Source organism: Alosa alosa, chromosome 17, assembly GCF_017589495.1.
Source record: "Alosa alosa isolate M-15738 ecotype Scorff River chromosome 17, AALO_Geno_1.1, whole genome shotgun sequence".
Classification (NCBI taxonomy): Eukaryota; Metazoa; Chordata; class Actinopteri; order Clupeiformes; family Clupeidae; genus Alosa; species Alosa alosa.
In genome coordinates, this window is record NC_063205.1 from 31,790,051 (window position 1) to 31,813,004 (window position 22,954).

Consider the following 22,954-nt stretch of genomic DNA (forward strand, 5'->3'; position numbering starts at 1 on the left):
TGGTAGTACTAATCTTCGTACTAATGTTACATTCACATTTTATGTTGATGTACTGAAAAGTAGCATACTGATCCACTAAATCTTATATTTCTTTGTGCAACCCATTCCTTCCTGTATTTTGAATGTCAAGAGGTTTTCTATTGCCATCATGTGGCGTGGAGAGTTACAACTAGAGCATCTGTGTATTTTGACCACAAACCTATGTTTCTCTGGTGTGTGCAGGGGCTTATTAATGTAAGCTATAATACATTAAGAAGCCCTAATTACTACACTGTTCCAAAAACCCAGGCACCAATCACAATCACTTATCCGACAGGGGGCAGGCTTTATATGATGACAGAGCAGTGCAATCAACACAACCAATGGCTGCGCTTATGGGTTAAACATATATGGACATGTATTTTCTTTGGAACTGAGTAAAAACTGCACTTAAATTCTTAGTTTACAAGAACAATTTGATTGCTGCACTTCTGAAATGATTTGGTAAGAGTTTAATGGGAGTTTTTCCTCGCCCTGTTACCCATGGGCCTTCTTCGCCTTTTCTCTGATTGTCTCTGTAAAGCGCCATGAGACATGTGTAATGTTTTGGCTCTCTATAGGTAAAATTAAATTGAAATTGAAATTAAAATGTAAAAAAATAAATAAATTGAAATTTAAAAATTAATGCACCAATTTAAGTTTAAGTAAGTCACTGCTGGTTATGCCCCTGGAAGTCTTAAGTCAATGTAACCTTTCCAGACCCATTCTCAATTTCAACTGAAATTTGCGAAGCAGTCTGGTGCTAATTAAGCTAGAACTGCTCTGTACCAGGGAGAAAATTCAGATGGACACATTGTTGTCCCTCTGCATTGTGATGGAAATCTGAGAAGTGCAACAGTGATCAATTCTGTAAATATGTCACAATTATATAATCACCTTAATAGAGGTGATTGCTCTTGCAAAGGTAACTGAAAATAAGTGGCAATGGTACACACAGTAACATAAATGGAATATGTCTACTTGACACACAAGGTAACTCTTACTTGATGTAGTATGGCACATTGCTTGGTGAAACTTGCCGTTGGAAAGGGCTGCTCACAGAGGCTAGAAGGTTAAAAAGGTTGTTAAAAAAGCATGTATTACAGTAATGCATACAGGCAGTATTTACATTTCATTTATGCGTGTACTTTTTATATAACTTATTAAAAAATGAAATTATGTTTTAGAATGTGTTGTCAAGGCAGTGATAGGAAAATATTTTGGGACTACAACAGCTGATTGATTCAGACCAGACTGCGTCACTGAGCTTTATGCAGTCATCATTTGTGCCCACTGGTCACAGCCTACACCATTTATTTCCTCTAGTCACCGCTGTGCTACATGAGTAAAATGAAGTGAAAGTTACACAAGCAGATCGTGCAGTACGGCTGGGATATGTTGTGCTGTTGCTGTAAGCATTACTTACATGTCATGATCAAATAAATATTTTTGGTCTGGTGCCATATTTATTTATTTATTTATTTATTTTATTACCTTGCCTACCTGGCTGATATGTCCACATTTATTTTATGCTGGTCTCTAGACTTTATTCTTGCACTGTTGGACTTACTCATTTGCACCATCACCATGACACTCACTGACACAGAGCACCTTACCTTACCTTACTATACACAGAGAATCACAGGCTCAGTCCCTGCCTCAGTCATTGCAAGCGCCTCTTGATTAATCACCCACTATGTGGATACTGTTTTTAGAATTGATTTAGATTAATTATATCATGAAGTAAGCAACAACAAGGAATGGCATCCAGTGGACGCGACTCACATAGCTGAGTGAATAGTTATTTAAATGTTAATCATTTTGCTTTACTGTTGTTTTTTATCTTCGCTGTGTTTTCTGTGTTTTACTCATTTTGTATGTGCTGTTATATACATGCCTTAAGATTCCCATGGCCAAACATAGTTGATGGTGACATGCTAACAGAAATGCATTTGGGGAGAAACTTACAATGCACAAGATGCAGAGAACTAGCAGCAAAGTCCCTCTGTGCATCTGTGAGCTGTGTCTGATATTCTTCTATAGATATCTGGAAGAAAAAGGATATGTGAGAAATGCCATCAAACTGTAAACAAAACTGAAACCGAGACTGGAACTGTGCAAAAGTCTTAGGCCACCTTACAAGAACCAGCTGGTTTCATCATCAGTTCCCCTCTTGTGACTGTCGCTGTCATCTTGTGTGAAAAAAGTCTTTACAAATCAATTACCAAATGTGGCATAAGCTACTGTCAATGAACGTAATAGGAGAAGAGTTTGGTAATCGACTTGTACAAGCTTTCTCCCCACCGGATGGCGGCAACCTGGAAAAGAGCAATGTTGCAAGAACACACCTTTGTATATCCTTTCTGACTTACTTACTTAAACTCCTTTGAGCCTAGTTAATGTCTTACTCAAAACAGCAACAACTGACTTAGTTTCAGTCCCAAATTAAAAAAATGTACACTTATTATCATCCAAAAATAGACCTTAGGTTGTTAGACTGAAGTTTCCCTTTAAAACATACACATATCTATGTGTTAGATGTTACTGTGGAAACACTGGTATAATTGTCTTTTATAGAAGCACTATGTCTTTTTTTCTTTTCCTTTTTAATGTACTGTATGTTGTATGTCATGTCTGTGTCTTCTGAATGGACCATGGAGGCTGGCAATAAAGGTGATGAAGATGATGATGATAATTGGAATAAATGTGAAGATGAGTGAATGGACGAATGGACGAATAAGACACACAAAATTAACTGTAGGATTGCTTTTCATTTAAGTGTGTTCATTACATACTTGTAGTAACCTCCATCTTCTATTGAGATTGTCCAGACGTTCCAGATCAACTTGTGAGAGAACATCTGGGGGTTCAAAGCTTGCTGCTAGACCATTAACCAAACTGATGTCATCCTGGATTGATCCAATCTCTTCCTGAAAATCCTGCAATTACATTCATTACAAAGAGTATTACTATAGCATGCAGTATCTGAGGAGTAAACAAGGTATTTTGGCAGTGGGTATTACGCCTGCCTAATCTCTAGCCTTAATAAAAAAAATTATTTGTTGGTGCAAATATTTCCCAACAGATTAACATCCATCTTGACTCATTAGATTAGATTAGATTCAACTTGATTGTCATTGTGCAGAGTACAAGTACAAAGACAATGAAATGCACTTTGCGTCTAACCAGAAGTGCAAAAAAAGCAGAAAAGTGAAATGTGATATACAAAGTATAGGCAGGTGGTGCATAGACAGGACAATAAATATAGTGCAGTGTAGACAGTAGTATACAGTTAATTTACAGAAGGTGGTTTAGAATAGTCTAAATTAAATATCAATATAGGCAGTGTTAAGGGCAGAATAAATATGGCTATGTAATATGAACAATGTATGAACAACATGTACAGATATGTGCAATTTAGTAGCAGTAACATTATAATAGTAGTAATAATAATAAAGTTGCAGTGTATTAACAGAATATAAATAAGAAAACAGAATAAATGCGGATATTCAGTATGAAAAATACAGACAGATATTTACTGTACTGTATGTACAGAATGTACAGCTATGTGCAGTGTGGTAACAGTACCATTGTAGTGCAGTAACAGTACAAGAGTAGTAAGAATAAATGTATGTGCAGGATGAATAGTATGAAGAGCAGTAGAACATGGCGGTAACACTTTATTTTAATGTGTCGCTGTTACAGTGTACCTACCTAATTAGGTACAGTGGTACAACCTGTGTAACAACATGTACTATCAGGTACTATCATTGTACTTGCATAATGTATTTGTGGGTACCTACATATAGTTGTTACATTGTAATACTGAGTGCTTTTACAAAACTTTGCCAATTTGCCTAAATTTTCATCAGAGGCAAAGAGCTGACCTGAGACCTGCTGGATGGGGTAAATCGGGTCATGATAGATTTGATATACAAAGCATGCTTAGCTCCAGTCAAGGCCTCATTGTCTTCAGTGTACATGTAACAGCTGTGCTGCTACAACCTTGTTACCTTGTTTGATACAGTGGAATAAACTGGAACAGGTCTTGTCTTGGAACAGGTCTACTAATTCACAATCAACACATCAATTACAGGATGCATAACATCATTGACAGGATGTATATATGTAGATGTAAGTACTTAACTGGTACACTTTATTTTAATGGGTTTATTCCACTGTATCAAAAATGTGAGTAATAAATGTGTACCAACAGAGTTGATACTGTACAGTGGGTCCCAGTTAAAAATTGACACTTCATTCACGATCATGGTGATTCACGCAGCTGGGTGAAATGTAAGTACAACTGCAGCCGCTTGGGGGCAGCATAGTCCGCTGTGGCGTTCCACGGTCGAACCAGACGGCGCATTCGACAGCAAGGGCTGTGATTGGCCGAGTTTTCAGTGCAGTACCTGAAGCCAGTTTGTCTACTAACAACCATCATTAGAGATGCTTTTCATTTGGAGCGGCATACTGGTAGGCCATCAAAAGCATAACATTTTCGGTTTGGTTTGGGATCTAATTTACTTTTGGACTGTTTGATTATATTGCTAAATGTTGGGACTGATGGGCACTGAACTCTGGGAGATATTTGATGGTTCACTGTTATGTTTCATGCAGTTAAAAAAAAAGTGTCGGGATTTCCACCGCTGTTTATTGTGAGACAAGGCAGCCATTGAATAGGGGTTGTGCTGTAATAGAAACCTTTGCGTAGCCAAGTAGCCTAAATTGAGTTATTGTTTAATTATGCATGATTTAGTAGGCTACTTTTTATTAAATTCGTAGGCTGGAATGCCTACGAATTTAATAAAAAGTCACGCAACAATTGCGTTAAATGTAGTAGGCTTCAGCCTCTGGCAATTAGCTCGAAAGGGGCGGCAAGACAATGAGCTTGAGAGCGTGTGTTGGAGACCCATGGTAGGAAAACGACTTTATTAATCCAACCAACAACATAATAAAATATTAAGAAGAGGTGTTATTTCATTGACTTGGCAATTGTTGGTATGGTATAGGCAAATATAGGAACCTGCCTTTATTTGTCCGGCTATAAATAGAATCAATCCCGGGCATAATTTGAGGATTTATGGTAGCCTATCTCCTGCTCAACATGACATTAGCTGTTATGTTTATTGATAACAAACTCAACTAGCCTACTGATCAACTCGTTTTCACTAGCTTAACTATTAAATACAAGTATATAGGCCTACCCAAAGTTTTTGTTCTAAGACATTTATTTCAAACATAATTTCAAGACACAAATTGGATACTTCAGTTACCTTGGTGCATAAAACCCAGAGAGTAGGCTACCACACCCCAGAGTGATGGGCCTTTCTTACGCGTTCAGTGTGGGGTATAAACAAGCTGAGAATTTAGCGGTGTCACGTCTGGCTGTCACAGACATGGGGAGCTCTTTGAAGCTTGGGATAATGTGGTACAGTTACTACAGTAACAGTATTTTATTTTACTTCTTATGTAATATATATATTTTTTCAATTTTATAAATGCTTTGTTTAAATGCTGTTGGAACAAATAGTAGTTGATTATAAAGGCAACTTTCTGTTGCAATTTTCTGTGTGTTCTGGACTGGTAACTTGTTAAGCCAACATGAAGTGGAGAAGCTGCGTTTATCCATTATGCCCCCAAACTATGGAACACCCTGCCTCTGTACATCAAGCAGGCGAGTTCAGTAAATATTTTTAAAAAAGATCTGAAAACATACCTGTCCAGGAAAGCTTTTAGTTAACTCATCTTATCCTGTAGACTACATTTTCAGATTATTCTACATCTGCTACTATTGGAGGGCGCAGCCAGCCAGAAGCAGATGGGCTCCCCCTATTAAGTCAGGTTATGCTCAAGGTTTCTTCCTGGAATATGGGAGTTTTTCCTTGCCACAGTTGCCATATGGCGTGCTTGTGGGGGGTAAGAGGGTTAAGGCTGCCAGTCTTATGACGTCATTTTCTATATTTTTGATATGTTGCTGATTAGATCATAAACAGCAAAGAAAAGTGATTGATAATGACTATCATTGTGTTGCATGCTTCAAATGTAAAGCACTTTGAGCTGCATTCTGTGTATGAAAGGTGCTATACAAATAAAGCTTATTATTATTATTATTATTATTATTAACATGTTCTAACATTGCACAAATATTAACTGCAGACACATAGTGGAGAGTTGATTTGGTTTATACCAGAAAATTTAGGTACTGTAGGCCTAACAAGGCTATTTGATTATGTAGTCTATGTTTGGATCATAGGCATGATGATTCATTCATGGCTTCATAAAATATCAACATCATGTTGCTTTTAGAGTATTCTACCATTGGCCCAAGTAGTGTAAAATAAATCTAAAAAAATAAATAAAAGTAGAATTGCACATAGCAAGAAGCTGGTCCGAAGGCAGATCTGGCGTTGTGCTCATCTCACAGTTTTGACCATTTTAATCAAAAAATATTTTGAAAACAATCAATGGTATTATCTTAATATTCTGGCAAGTTTAAAATATGATGGTCGAAAGTGGGCCAGAGGTGGCGATCCGATATCTGGAAATCTGATCTCACTATGGGTTTGTGTTCACAATTTGGTCCCCCTCACTTTCAAAATATCTCCTGCGCCCCTGGGTTAATGCACGTATTTCCAGAACAGGTCTGCAACTTTCAGGCAGTTCTGAGTTCGAATCTAGGCAGGAGCAGAGCCATATAAAGGCCTAGGCCTATTGTTATCATTTTTTGCAAGGTGTTGCTCCTGGCAATACTTGTTTATAAGACGTTTGGTGATTAATTGATAGCTGTTTTTGGGACACGTTAAACGTTCTTTACAATGAGCGCATACGGGGAGTAAAACGACTGTAGGCTACAGTGATTGCAATACAAAAATATGCGCGTGTTAGTTTAGTTAGTTTTGTGATGTTTTGCACTTTTGCCTCATGTGTTTTCAGGTTTGAGGGCTTTTTTTGGCAAGATTGACCTTGGTTAGACTCTGCATATTATTTGTTATTTCTCCGTATGGAAAATAAAGTCAATTTTCGACACACGTCTGTTATTAGTTCAGTAACAAGTGTTGCTTGTTAAAACATGTGACTAGTGAAACTCAAATGATTTTAGCCAAAAGCCAAAAAATGTTAGAGAGAAGGAGAGACGCCGGTGCAGCTCTTTAGTAAAAGGTGCAGAACATTATTAAACTTTGACTAACGTTTCGATGTTCGTTAGTCAAAAACCTCGACACATCGAAACGTTAGTCAAAGTTTAATAATGTTCTGCACCTTTTACTGAATAATAAATAAAATTAAGAAGACATCTGAGCTGCACCGGGGTCTCTCCTTCTCTCTAAAACAGGGATGTCAAACATACGATGATTTTGAGCGCCCGCCGCGTCAGTCCCTCAACAACGAGAAAAACTTCCCTTGTGTGTGTGTAATGTGTATCACACCAAATTGGCTCACCATACCTTCCCAACTATGCACAGTATCCCATTAGCTGCATGCCATCAGGCTATTTACAATTTTCTATCGCGTAAAGTTAGTGAACACGTTATCAAAATTAACGCGCACACATTTTGTTTGAGCAGGAGACAGAATACGCACGCAGGCACAACTAGGCTACTTGTTGTTTTCTTTTACTCCGCTATCTATATATGGTTATCAGCACACAATGTTGGGCTAATTCACTAGTTATGGATATCACAAGTTTAAACAACGAAAACAGAAAGGATGGAGGCAGCAAAGCTAGAGGAGTTATTCCAGATGGGCAAGAACAAGGTAGGCAATTGGTGTGCTTGTCAGAACGTTAGATTACAGCTGTTTAAAGCCAGGCGTCACCGTGCGCTTAGAACAAAACTAAAGTTAACTTTAGCTATAGGGCTGTATCAATTTGTCCAAATGAATAGGTCATCGTAGACGTTGTTGTTGTATTATTGCATGTGGATATTGTTATGCTATGTAGGCTACTTTTTTTGCAATGCACGGACCTAAAACCGGTAAACGGACAAATATTGTAGGGCGTGAATTTGTGAATTTGTTTTTGCGGGGGTGGGGGTGGGTGGGTGTAATGCATTGCCATAGCTCTCTCTCTCTCTCTCACACACACACACACACAGTACCTTTCTTAGCCACAGTTAATTTTAGTGGTGATATGTGTTATGGACATTGTTATGCACATTATTGACTGCAGTTTATTCTCATCAATGTCAGTCCATGAATGCATATTGATCAGTTGTTAACTAGTACTGTAGGCATAGAAGTTGCATTTGAAAATGTTACTGTTGTAGGCTGTTTGTTTTTTATTTCAGCCACACTGTTTTTAAAGTGGTTAGGACCATTATTTCACAGCAATTTTGAATAAGCCATACTGTAATACCGATTTCATGGTTGCACCATGCACATGTTCGCCGATTATGTGGCCCTCAGTAACCTATAAATTCAATGATGTGGCCCTCTATGAAAATGAGTTTGACACCCCTGCTCTAAAATATCTGTCCTGGCCTCGTTGCAACGGATTGTGGCCAAACGACAGCCTTGAGAACACTCCTTTGTCTACCAAAAGTGTTACTTTGTGCCCCGCTCCCCACTGCTTTGAAAAAGAAGGGGGTGGGGAGGGGGGCTTAACGATGAAAAAGCTTAATGTCTCAAACGGCAAAGTCATAATGGTAGGCTACAGGAAGTGGGGGGAGGGTATGGGATGACCAGAGCCGTCTTCGCTGTGCTATTCAGAAAGCATCTTCTATTGTCTTTCCAGGCGCACACAGCTCATTATAGCCTATCGGGTGCCTTAACAGATAGGCTCTGCTCTTGGGTTTGGCCTCACAGCGAACTGAACCCTCTTGTTGCTTGCAGTTTGTTCAATAAAGCGATGCAGATTACATTATTTATTTCTGATTAATTGCGTCTTCTGATGTCTTTTGCAACATCTGCTTGTTAGGCTGGGCTACTGTCCTGCACAGGTAAATGTTCAACAATTGCTGGTGTAGGCCTACAGGCTATAATCAATTAGGGACTGTTCATTATTTATTTAAGGGACCGGAGGAGTTTTGGGAGCGTTAGTCAAAAAAGACGTGACCCTCCCTCGCCAGCAAAATTTTTTCTATGACCCTCCAAAGTGATTGAGAAAAAACGCATGACCCTCCCCAGTCCCAACAATTTAGGCTATTGATGCCTTCTTTAGGCTACTGGGTCAATTTGGGAGCTTGCATGCAACTCCTTCCTTTTGGCCAGTTTGCAGGTAGCATAACGTCTTTTTCAATTCATAGAAGGGAGAGCCCAGTCTTTCGTGTGACATTGAGGTGTGCAAATAGTTTTTAATAGCCTGTTCAACTTCGAAAAGCTTCGTTCACCCGATGCCAGTCACTGATCGCAATTTCAAATTTCGGGAAGCTTCATTTTTCAGTCATCTTTTTAAGTGTTAAGTGCAGTAGGCCCCTATCTGCCCCCTTTGGAATTATATCTAGAGCCTATTATAAGGTCCAGTGCGTTATGTCCCGGGATTTGTTACAATTGCTGGTGTACAGGCTATAATCAATTAGCTAAATCATTTGTCTAGCTGTTTAAAAAAAATCGTGCTACATTCAAACGCAAAAGGTGCTTTGATATCTTATTCGTTTGAACGCCGGCAAGCAGGCATGCTGCGGTTGCAATGAATGAGGATAATTGGTTTTATCATGGATTTATTTTTGCATTATTTTGAATATATTTCGCTCCAGTCTCAACAGCACTCAACAGCACAGCTACTTTTTCCACACGCATCTAAGTTCTAACACACATATCCCCTCTGCTTTCTCTCTCTCCATCCCTGCGCACAGTGCTTTCTTAAGCTGCACCATCTTACAACAATTGCATCTACATTTTCATATTACAATGTTTTGTCAAGTGTAAGCTTAAACTATCGCGGATCAATTTAAGTTCCCGTGCCCGCTGAAAGTCTCATGTAAATTATCGTTACACTATCAAATCTATAAGTAACCGTGGACAAATAGGGTATAAGATATATAAACTCACGCTATTGTATTATCATATATGTTTGGTAATGGCTCAGCTTTCTCTGATTGTTCTACTGACTTGGAAACTGCATCATAGAAGCAGTAAGTCAGATCGCATCAAAAATAGTAGTGGCAGAACTCCAAAGTGACACCTTGTGGTTGTTTGTGTCAACTGCAGTTTGTGCCATTTCTGCTGAGAAAATGGGGTGCGTGATTCCTGAAGGAACCCGTCCAAACTTAACTGGGACCCACTGTACATGTACTACAGTATGTAGTGTAATGGCAGACATGTTCCAAGACACCAATGACACAACATACATGTAATATGTAATTGTAAGTACTTAACTGGTACACTTCATTTTAATGGGTTTATGCCACTGTATCAAAGAGCAATAAGTGTGTACCAACACAGTTGATATATGTACTATGTAGTGAATTAGTAGACCTGTTCCAAGACATCGAAGACATAACATACATGTCATATGTACATGTAAGTAATTAACTGGTACACTTAATAGGTTTATTCCACTGTATCAAAGAGTAACAAGGTTGTAGCAGCACAGCTGTTACATGTACACTGAAGACAATGAGGCCTTGACTGGAGCTAAGAATGCTTTGTATATCAAATCTATCATGACTAGATTTACCCCATCCAGCAGGTCTCAGGTCAGCTCTTTGCCTCTGATGAACATTTAGGCAAATTAGCAAAGTTTTGTAAAAGCACTCAGTATTACAATGTAACAACTATATGTAGGTACCCACAAATACATTATGCAAGTACAATGATAGTACCTGATGGTACATGTTGTTACACAGGTTGTACCACTGTACCTAATTAGGTAGGTACACTGTAACAGCGACACATTAAAATAAAGTGTTAGTGTTTGTATGTGATTTTCGCCGTAATTAAGCAGCTTTTTTGAGATTGGTGTTTTGGAGCCCCCTTTGGAGAAACGGTATACTGCAGCTCTGCTGCGTTTTGTCCTTGCATTGTTGCCATAGCTGATCAGAAGCGGTATGCTTTGCATTGGGTAGGTTGACTGTACAAAGCACTCTCCACTTTGTTTTAATTTTGTAACTGTAAAATGTTGTTACGTTGAAAACTTCGATATACCACCTGTATTATATTACTTTACATGTATTGTTAGGATTTGGTAGCAATTCTAGTAACTTAGAGAACGCTTATTAATGTTTTCATTATGACCACAAGTTCATACACACGAGTCTGGAAACTCCGCTAGCAACTTTCCATGCATTCAGTGTAGTTTAGCTTAGTGCTCATGGAAAGTGCAATTCAGTCTAGCAGGAAATTAATGTACATTTTGTTTAGCATAATGTTTATGCATTACCTCCGTATGGTCTACGTCTGTGAGTGTTTAGTCAGTCTCAGAATATTAATAAACTCGTTCTATGCACCTGAACATTCCATGTCGTACGTCTCCCTTGCTAGTAGGGCTGACAGTGATGGTATAGGAATCATGCATGTAATATAGCCCATTCAACTACTTCTTTTTATTTTGCTTGTGCAGATGCTGTTTTATGTATGCCAGTGACTGAAGGCATGTTTTGTTTGAACTTTTCCTAAAGGAATAAATGTGATAAGCCAGTTTTGGTCTCAGTCCCTTCACTGTCTGACTAATAGTTATATATTACTAATATATTAATAAAGCTTAACCAACTTTATTATAAGGGTCCCCCATACTGATAGTTATATATTACTAATTATTATTATGTATTATATATTAATTAAGCTCAACCAACTTTATTATAAGGGGCCCCACGCTTATAGCTATATACTACTAATATATTAATTATGCTTAACCAACTTTATTGCAAGTGTTTCTGGCGCCGACAAGAGTGACGGCATGTCAAGGTAGCTCCGTGTTTTTTTCTTGAATTTCCCCTTCGGAATAAATAAAGTATCTATCTATCTATTGTAAGGGTCCTATAGGGAGTGGTTCATATTGGGATAGGCAGAAGCACAGTTTAATATCAATTAGTTAAATAATAATATATTAATAAGTCATTAACTTTTCTATTAACATATAGTTTGTAAATAAAACATTTAACATTTAAATGATGTAAGAAATAACTATTAATTACTGCCAAAAATACATTTAGTTAACTATTAACACATATTAATACAATATTAGTTAGTTAATATTAGTGGGGACCCCCTCGAAAACGAGATATCTTATCTCAAGGGGCTATCCCCCTAAGCAAATAAATTGAATTGAATTGAGTTAATAGATTTGCTAAAACATTAACATACAGATTTTATGCAAACAACAAATATTTAATTGATGATGAAAAAACTATTAACTTGTGCCAAATAGTTAGTAACAATTAACAAATATTAACAAAGGGTTAGGTAATTACTAGTTTGCTATTTATTATGGCACCTTATTATGGAGTGTTACCGAATAAACCTATTAAGTGTACCAGTTAATTACTTACATGTACATATGACATGTATGCTATGTCTTCGATGTCTTGGAACAGGTCTACTAATTCACATGTACTGTGTGGTGTAACAGCAGACATGTTTCAACACATCAATTACAGGATGCATGACATCATTGACAGGATGTAATAATATAATATAATATAATATATAAAAAATGTCCATGTAAGTACTTAACTGGTACACTTTATTTTAATGGGTTTATTCCACTGTATCAAAAGAGTAATAAATGTGTACCAACACAGTTGATACATGTACTACAGTAGGGTAATGGCAGACATGTTCCAAGACACCAATGACACAACATACATGTAATATGTAAGTACTTAACTGGTACACTTCATTTTAATGGGTTTGTGCCACTGTATCAAAGAGCAATAAGTGTGTACCAACACAGTTGATATATGTACTATGTAGTGAATTAGTAGACCTGTTCCAAGACATCGAAGACACAACACAACATACATGTCATATGTACATTTAAGTAATTAACTGGTACACTTAATAGGTTTATTCCACTGTATCAAAGAGTAACAAGGTTGTAGCAGCACAGATTTAACACTTTATTTTAATGTGTCGCTGTTACAGTGTACCTACCTAATTAGGTACAGTGGTACAACCTGTGTAACAACATGTACTATCAGGTACTATCATTGTACTTGCATTATGTATTTGTGGGTACCTACATATAGTTGTTACATTGTAATACTGAGTGCTTTTACAAAACTTTGCCAAATTTGTCTAAATTTTCAAAAAAGAGCTGACCTGAGACCTGCTGGATGGGGTAAATCTGATCATTTGATATTCAAATCATTCTTAGCTCCAACCTGTGCTGCTACAACCTTGTTACTCTTTGATACAGTAGAATAAACCTATTAAGTGTACCAGTTAATTACATGTACATATGGAAATCATACATTGCGCTGATATATTTGATTTTAATAATCAACAAACACCACTAACCACCCGGTGAGTTGCACAGTTTTAAAAATGAACGTTAAGGGTTGTTTTAGGACATGTTTGAGTAGCCTACTACAGTATGCCCATTGCCAGCCACCCTGAGAAGTCAAAGGCGATTCAAAACGAGTCAGAAAAGTCGAGACAGAACCACCACTCTAGTTCATCCAAAACAAACCAGAAAAGGGCCTTAAAGTGCTAAAAAACGGAATTTTCCTTTAAGACCAAACTGTTGCTCAACTGATGCTCAACTGCACTGAGTTATAATTTCTGAATCTGTCTTGAAAGTTATTCTACCTTGTGTCTTTTATTTTGTCTTTTTAATCATTCTCTATGTTTTCTTTTTATTATGATCTTTACCTTTTGAACTATTCTTTGACTATATTGTCCTTCTATGCTTTTATTTGTTATTATTGTTTGGTTTTGATTATGTAAAGCACATTGAATGACCTCTGTGTATGAAATGCGCTATATAAATAAACTTGACTACATTGATGAGTGCTAGTGCCTATATACCACAGTATAAATGAACAGTTACCGCTTGTTGTCTGATGTTGCGGTATAGCCACAGCATTTAATGGACAGTGGTGGCTCCGTAGTGTGACATGGTCATGTAAGTTACATGTAATGTGACATATTTGTAACATTCAGACTATAGTGGGCAACGGTGTTGCCTTTCCAAGATACAGCCACACCATAAGCGGAGGGAGGGGGGGCGGTCGCTCCGGGCCCACGACCGCAAAGGGGGCCCACTTTTGGCCAAATCTATCTTGATTAATTGTTATATTTACCGATGCTTATTTGTACTGATTGCTGGGGGAAAATAATAATGAAAAATGTTAGGCCTACTAACGATGCCACTGGTCCGTAGAGTGCGCTCACAATGGGAGTTCGTCTGTCATGCTGCAAATTAAATAGCCCGCACTCTCCCTCTCGCTACACTGTTGCGTTTTAAAAGCGAAACTGATGCCACAACCTGGGTCTGGGTTTGCCAAAGTAGCCTATGCTACAGGCTGCATTTATTAGCCTACAGAAAATCAGCGACATAGCATGTAGGTCTAGTCTACACTGTGTCTACACTTGCCGCGACAACAGCAGTCACTATCAGGCGCGCCAACAGGAATGAATGGTAAGTGCACCATCTACCCCTCCTCGCGCAACAAAACATTGAAAGGCTTAATAATATTTGTCCGTTTCCCGGTTTCGTTCGTGCATTGGTCATCTAAAAAGTAGCCTACTGTAGTACAAAATCCATATGCAATATACAACAACAACGCCTAATAACGACCTATTCATTTGGACAACTTTATACGGCCCTATAAAGGGTAAAGTTACCTTTAGTTTTGTTCTAGTTTACCGTTGTGTAGGCTATGGCTTTAAACAGCGTTCGTGCTTTAACATCAGTAAACATTATTCAGTATAATCCAGATGTAATGCTAACGTTTTGACAAGCATTTTGCCTACCTTGTTCATCTGAAATAACTCCTCTAGTTTTGCTGCCTCCATCCTTTGCTACCTCCACCCTTTCATTGTTTCCAAAAAACGTTTTATATCCATGATAGCCTTGAAGTCTTGAGTTAATGAATTAGCTTAACATTGTGTGTTGATAACAGGCAACCATAGTAAAAGAAAGCAACAACTAGCCTAGCCCACAACGTCTGTAATTGCTGCGTGCGTTTGTTAGGCTATTATTCCCTCTCCTGCTCAAACAAAAGGTCTGTACATTAAAGTTGTAAGAACATTGTAAATAGCCTATTGTCAAGCAGTTAATGGCATACTGCACAGTTGTGAAGCAGTTGGGAAGTTATGGTGGGTTAACTTTGTGTGAACACACACAGGGAAAATTCTCTCTCTTTGAGTTGCCTGATGGTACGCACAGTGCGTACGGCTGTAGGCCTACACCTGCAGGCGCGACTGATCACTACAGTTTGCATCGTCGCAGGCCTAAGCTGCCCCGATGCACAGACTAAACGGTAGCAGGGGCGGTTCTAGGGGCGGGGCCACAGGGGCCCGGGCCCCATCTGAAATCTCATTGGCCCCTGACTGGCCCCTGTACCGTCAATCATCAATAAGTGTCAAACTTGTTGAGAACGACGATAAGAGATGCAATTCCATTGTCCAAACAACTGGTGGCAGTAATGCACCTATGAAGCTTGAAAGCTAAAGCAAACAGTGAACTGTAAAAGAAACAATACATTTGGCTAACCAGAAATGTCTCTGCTAATGTGAAGAAACGATACATTTGGCTCACGGAAGTATCAGCTAACGTGAAGAACCGATACATTTGGCTAACGAAAAGTATCAGCTAAATTCTAGCGTGAAGAACCGATGGCAGCGTTTCATCCTCCACAGAAGTTTCTTGGTGAGTCACAAATCTCTATGTTGGTTATCATCATTATGTGAAAGGGACGTTTATTTGTTGCTGTCACAATTCACCCCTTGCAGACACGTGACTTAAGTCACGTGACGGCTCCATGCTGGACGGCAAAAAGATGGGAGACCTGATGCAAATTACATTATGTCATAAAGATTATGATGAACTGAACACCATTACTATAACATCTTTGTAGTTCAATGTATTGCTGTTTGGGGTCTGATAGTCAAAGAAGATGCCAGTGGTGTTGTTAGATGAAATGGGTCATGATCGCAAATGTAAAGTTATTAAAACTGGTGGTAACAGCAAGGGAGATAACGTTACGTTAGGCTACTGTAATTAACATTATGGTAAATGAACACCCATAAAGTATTTCTGGACTAAAATATTGCAAAGCGATTTGGTTACTTTATTTGTCTTGCTTTTTATCAGTTGTAACATAGTCAAAACGTTAAGAATGTCATATCAGAACATGAAATAATAACTAGCTGCCACACTTAGAAGCTAAGCTATTCTAGCTAACGCGTTTATAAACAGCTCATAGTGCTAGGGCTAATGTAACTTTCGTCAGTTTATGTCGTTGCCCAGCTAATAAACTTACTTCTTACATGTTTTTAAGTTAAAGAATTGAAAGAAATAGGAAATTTAAAAAAACTTGAGCGGTATTATCTGTTTACATTCAGATCTTGCCAAAGACTTTGCCTAAGTGCTATCTGCCGTCCTGTTCAGAGTCTATGGTTGCTATAGCAACCACTGCTGTCTTCATACACTGAGGAGATAATCATGCAATTGTGGTTTGAAATACTCCCGAAACACAAAGAAAACAAACCAAAAATATATCTATGCAAGAACATGGGATGTTGTTGTATTCCAAACAATAAGCCAACAGTCGTGGAAGGGCATTACTACGGTTAAATCTCACTATAATCTCTAGCTGTGCGATATGTCCCATTACAACCCATTGATTTGATTCGTGTTCCTGCCGTCCACTAGAGTATTTTGCTGTGGCGCGAACAAAACGTGACGTCACTTGCAAGGGGTGAATATGTTAAGTTTGTCAATTAAATTACGAAGCAGCAGCAAGCTTGCAGTAAACTGTAAACATTAAATAAACGTTAGGTTACTTGAGTTGAGGTTTGATTGTTTGTTAGCATGTTGATAGATTTCATGTATGGAAAGGTAATGTATGAAGTGTTTGAAATGGTGTTATATGAAATGCAGAGAAATGGACATCCTGTTTGTTTGGGGTTCGAAATTAATAACATTACATGCGCTAGTGCGCCTTACCAAACGTAAATAACGTTCCAATTTTTTTTTGCCTGAGGAAAAAGTTTGGCAGCTGCTAACATGAACATGAGAATACATGCCTAATAGCTAACGCTACGTTTTTGTAGTTAATGTGAGCTATCATTGCAAAGTTATTAACCACTATTCTGAGTTTGTTTGATTCATGGGCTTTGCATGAATTCTGTCTCAAAGTGTTAGGACAAGGAGAGTTTCATTGAGATAAATTGGTTAAATGTTCTACTCACTCAAGCTTTATATGATTCAACAAATAATAACTGGTTTTACAGTTGCCAGACGACATGCTGAATACAAGCATGGATTTTGTGAAACTTTTGCATTTGTGTTTCACCTACAGACTGGGATGGCGCAGGAGCTGGTGACTTCAACCCACAGTCTTCAGAACCACTAGTCACCAAGCATAGCTGCTCCTAATGGTATGATGCTATTTCCTATTGCCACTACAGTGAGCATATTTTGTCATTCATTTTAGAAACGCCAGGTTGACAGTGGGTTATGAAAGTTAATAACAATTAAGTTACTCAAAGAGTAGATGGTTCTGTCAACCTCTCCTAAACTGGTATTCCATAAGATGCAGCACGGAAATAGGAAGAGGCCACTCAATGACTTCTGATACAAAGACTTCAAATGGTAGGAATATTCCATCTTTAGTGTTTTGCTACCCCTTCCGTATTTTTAAACTTTCAAATGACCCATCGCCAGTCTTCAAATCAGAATCAGGCTTTTCTAACTGGAAGCAAGGCGGTGGCTTCAAAGACCATTCAAATAAGACCATTGTAAAAATATTTGTTGAAAAAAATTGTGTAAATATGATGTAGTTGTTGCTCACATGGAATGTGTGTGTGTGTGTGTGTGTGTGTGTGTGTGTGTGTGTGTGTGTGTGTGTGTGTTTGTTTTAATGTCACATAAACTGGCAGTGAAAGTGGTTTTCTCTTATCAACAAAGGGAAACAGTTAAAGTAAAACTTGTTTAATTGAACGAAAAATGTGTGTATGATGATGTATGATTTCTGTTTAAAATATCAATGTATTTCCACTGAAGTGTCTATTATATTTTAGTTTTATATTGTGTTTTCAATGCACATTATAAATAAATGGGAAAATTGTTAAGAATTGTTTTGGCTTTTTTGTTTTTTAGCATTTAGCATTCAAGTATTTGAACAAGGTAAGACTGGTGAAATGTATGCACCTTACTGCTGTGGTGTAGTCTAGTTAGCTGTAATGGGTATACAGTGATCAACCCCAAATATTAATACCTATCCTTGTCTGTTTTAAGTTGGTATACTGAGATGGTGATGCTTTTTAAGTGGGTATACCAGAGACTTTCTAATGAGGAGACACAGCACTCCTCCATAATCCTCCATAGAAATGCATGGGGCTAGTTTGTAACGCCAATATTGGCGTTGTCTACACATATCCCACCCCTTCCTCGGCAAAACGTCAACATGTGAATACATTGAGCCAATCTTGTGGTGTGATGTGAATACATTGAGCCAATCATATGGTGTGTTGTGAAGACATCGTGCCAATCATGTGTTGTGAACTCGCCGCTGGAGTGAAGCCTTGCGCGCACATATTTCCGCCGAATAGGATACCCGATGAGTGACCAAAAAGCGTTGCAATATGGCCGTCGAGTGGAGGGACTTGCCTAAAAGGACTTTGGGTATACCGGGTATAGTCCTGCATATCACGTAGACAACGTGCCTCTGCCTTACTGAACAAGGGATTTTCTGTGTATGGATGTTGACTGGTTCTTGGCCCCTCAGTGTATGATGGGGCCCCTTTATGGCCCCTGTCTCAGAAAAATCCTAGAACCGCCACTGAACGGTAGGCTAGGTCATCAGGACATAAACCAAATGCCTCAGCCTCTAATAAGCACAATATGAAGTGGACTAAATAAAAAACATGAATTTGGGATAAACACCGACAGTATAGGGGCCCACTAAAGATCGTCGCACCCCCTATAGTGAACCATTAGCTCAGCCCCTGAGCCACACCCCTTGTGGAGTGGGCCCTCAGTCATTTGGAGGTGAGGGGTTACACCAGAGGCGTATCAAGCTTTTTAAAAGTGTGGGGGCTGTGGGATAGGAAAGTGAAACAATCTGGCCAAATTATAAATAACTCCCTACAGGGACAGTGTAAGTATTTTCTGAGAGGGGTGCGGACTATATTGGCGGGTGTCCGGGAGTGTCATCTGTGTGTCTCATGTGACATGAAGGCCTACATGATCTACCTGCTATCACTTCATTATTAGATACCTTACATGGAGACATATCTCATGTTATAAATGAAGAAATCATTTCAGAAATTATGTTTTGTGCATATGGGTTAGCAGGCTACAATAAATTGCCTAACAGACAACAGCCTAATTTTGAGGTATCACTGGACTATTAATATGCCTAACTATAATACCTATTAAATAAATGTAAAGGACACAGAATAATGACAGAACTGTAAGCTCCAATTCAAAAACGTTTTAAGTCTACCCAAACATATGCAAAGGGAATATAAATAAATTGTGTTACATATAGCCATCTTAATTAATGTCAATTTAAATATTATGATTAGCATGTTTCTATGCTGTTTCCATTGATAGTTACAGGAAACCACGTTGTTGTTTAAGCTATTGTCAAAGTCTGCTTTATTGTCAATTTCTTCACATGTCAAGACATACAAAGAGATCGAAATTGCGTTTCCTACTATCCCACGATGGAGACAAGACATATTTTACCAATTAGGTCCACAGACAAACATAACATTCAAGTAAACAATATAAAAAGTAAAAATAAGAAGGTACATACAATGAAGAAATAAGAGCAGCAAAATTTGGTAGAAATTGTGCAATTGTGCATACAGTAGACAGTCAATATAATAGTGCAAAAGTCAGGCCAATAAATGGCTGAGGTAGTTTTGTTTGACCTAAGTATGCAAGTGGCATAGTGGTGCAAGTTATGTAAGAGCAGCAGAAGTTTGTTCAGAAGTGTTCAGGACAACAGGACAACAACAACAAGTTGCAAGTGTGCAAGTGTACAAGTGGAGTAGTGCAAAGTGGAGTAGTGCAAGGCAGCCATTTTGGGTCTAAAAGTCCAGGATGTTATGTAGCTGAGGGTGGAGGGGGAGGGGGGAGAGTTCAGGATCCTAACAGCCTGGTGTATGAAGCTGTTGGTGAGTCTGGTGAGTTGGGAGAGCAGGCTTCTGTACCTCTTCCCAGAGGGGCAGTAGATCAAACAAATTGTGGCGGGGTGACTTGCATCACTCACAATTTTGGTCGCCCTTCTTGGTGAGGTGGGAGGTGTAAATGTCCTTCAGGGAGGAGAGAAGCACCAATAATCCTTCCAGCTGTGTTCACTATCGCTGCAGGGCTTTCCTGTTGTATTCAGTGCAGCTTCCGCCCCACACAGTGATACAGCTGGAGAAGATGCTCTCAATGGTGCCTCGGTAGAATGTGGTCATGATGGCTGGTGGAGCACTTGCTCGCCTGAGTTTCCACTTAGGAAGTACAGGCGGCGCTGAGCTTTCTTAGCCAGTGATGCAGTGTTGGTGGTCAGGAGAGGTATTCACTGATGTGCACCCCAGGAATTTGGTGCTGCTCATTCTCTCCACCACAGCACCGTTGATGGTCAGTGGCAGGGTGTTGGGTGTGACCTCACGGAAGTCAACAACAATCTCCTTGGTCTTGCTGGCGTTCAGCAGGAGGTTGTTGTCCCTGCACCCGTGGTCAGAAGGTCGACCTCCAACCTGTATTGAGTGCCATTAAGCCCTTGGTGATGAGACCCACCAGGGGTTGTGTCGTCAGCAAATTTCACTATGTGGTTGTTGCTGTAGGTTGCGGTGCAGTCATCGTCAGCAGGGTGAGAAACAGCGGACTGAGCACGCAGCTTTGGGGGGCCCCGTGCTCAGTGTGATGCTGCTTGAGATATTGTTGCCAACACGTACTACTTGGGGGCCTCTGACAGAGGAAGTCCAGTAGCCAGTTGCAGAGGTAGGTACTTTGAGTACCAGTTTGTCAAGTTTGCAGATGAGTTGTTGTGGTATTATGGTGTTGAATGCAGAACTGAAGTCTATAAACAGCAATCTCACATATCGTCTCTTTTTCCAGGTGGGTGAGGGGCTGGGTGGAGGGCAGAGCAGATTGCATCCTCTGTGGACCGTTTGGCTCGGTATGCAAACTGGAAGGGGTCCAGGGTGGGGGAGAATGGATTTAATGTGTGACATGACAAGCCGCTCAAAGCACTTCATGATGATGGGTGTCAGTGCCACGGGCGGTAGTCATTGAAGCAGGATGGAGCAGTTTTCTTCGCACAGGTATGATGGTGGCAGCTTTAAAACATGATGGGACGATGGCTTGCTTCAGGGAAGTGTTAAAGATGTCTGTGAAGACATCCTTAAGCTCTCCTCAGCGCAGTCCTTCAGCGCCACGACCTGGGATGTTGTCTGGGCCTGCTGCCTTCACGGTGTTGATAGCAGCAAGTGTCCTCTTCACGCTGTCGGCAGAGAGGCACAGGGGCTGCTCGTGTGGAGGGGGAGGGGTCTTCTGTGGGCAAGTGCTGTTTTGTTCTTCAAAGCGAGCAAAGAAACGGTTCAGATTGTTGAGCAGAGGGATGTTGCTCTCACAGCTCTGTGGCGCGGGCTTGTAGTCCGTGATGGCCTGAATGCCCTGCCATAGGCTTTGTGCGTTCCTGCTGTCTTTGAAGTGGGTGGTTATCTTGTGAGTGTATTCCTTTTTGCTTCCTTTGACGCCCACGGGACAGGTTGGCTCTCGCTGTTCTCATGCCAGCTTCATCCCCAGCTCTGTCGGCTTTGTCTCTGGCCCTCAGCAGCCTGAGGACATCCCCTGTCAGCCATGGCTTCCAGTTAGCCCGAACCGGTTTGTTTGCTTTCACTCTTTGTCTGTATGCGGGCATTAGCATAACAGTGGTGATATGGTCAATAGTGATATGGTCAGAAAGTCCAATGTGGGGGAGGGGGGTGGCTTTGTATGCTCCTTTGTGTGTAGTGTAGACCAGGTCCAGGATGTTGTCTCCTCTTGTTGGAAAATCAACATGCTGGTGTAGCTTTTAGCCCACGTTACCTCCAGTTTCACTTGCTGCAGGGACGCACAAATTGCATGAGCGCTCATAAGCGTGCTATTTGAGTTCTACATGCTGGAAATCTTAGTTCTCAGATGTAGAACTCAAATGTGTCTTGACGCCACTGTTTGTTAGATCAAAATAAGATGTTCTAAATGGAACGCGATCGTATTTAAGACATTAAGATCTCCAGTACACACGCAGACACACATTGACAGTGAAATGCCGCAGACGTTCCAGATCAAATAAGACGTTCTAAATGGAACGCAATATAGCCTAATTAAGCTGTTCAGATATTTTCCAAGCATCTTGGAGATGTATGTGTGCTGACTGGGCTATGTCTATATAATTGATGACAACAAATTAATAAGTATTTCTGATTGGGGAAACTTTTAGCCTAGTTTATTTTTCTTTCAGTCCTCGGTTGCATACCATTCACTCTTGCTGCAAATAATCAGACGTGTGAAGCACCGGGCATAACTTAATTTCGCGGCTACGTGGACCAGTAGGCTAATTGTTGAGGAGGCCCATAGTTTGAAAAAGTTGCAGATCATACACAGAGAAAGCATTATGCTCTGAGAACAGTAGCCAAGGGCCTTTCTGCAGAAACAACAAGTGCCAAGGTGCGCGCACCCCCGCTTCCACTTTGACTCCCTGCATTTCTGTTGCATTTCTGCATTTCATTCATGTCAGTCAGACAGTGAATTTTGGTTTACTAAATTAGCATAATGCGGTAACAATTATCATTTCAATTCTACCTCAAATCTGCTCACTGCAGACATTATAATGCAGACACAAGC

General features: G+C 39.6%; 1 protein-coding gene across 10 annotated transcripts in view; it reads right to left on the reverse strand.

Annotated features, from left to right (window-relative positions):
- Window positions 1-22,954, reverse strand: part of dmd (dystrophin) — a 493,723-nt gene that overhangs the window by 101,743 nt on the left and 369,026 nt on the right. For all 10 annotated transcript variants that reach the window (XM_048268223.1, XM_048268225.1, XM_048268222.1 and 7 more), the window contains 3 exons: window positions 2,814-2,957; window positions 1,987-2,065; window positions 1,023-1,083 (listed from right to left, as the gene is read on the reverse strand). In XM_048268223.1, coding sequence (XP_048124180.1) covers window positions 1,023-1,083; window positions 1,987-2,065; window positions 2,814-2,957 — 284 coding nt within the window. The remainder of the gene's footprint in view (window positions 1-1,022; window positions 1,084-1,986; window positions 2,066-2,813; window positions 2,958-22,954) is intronic.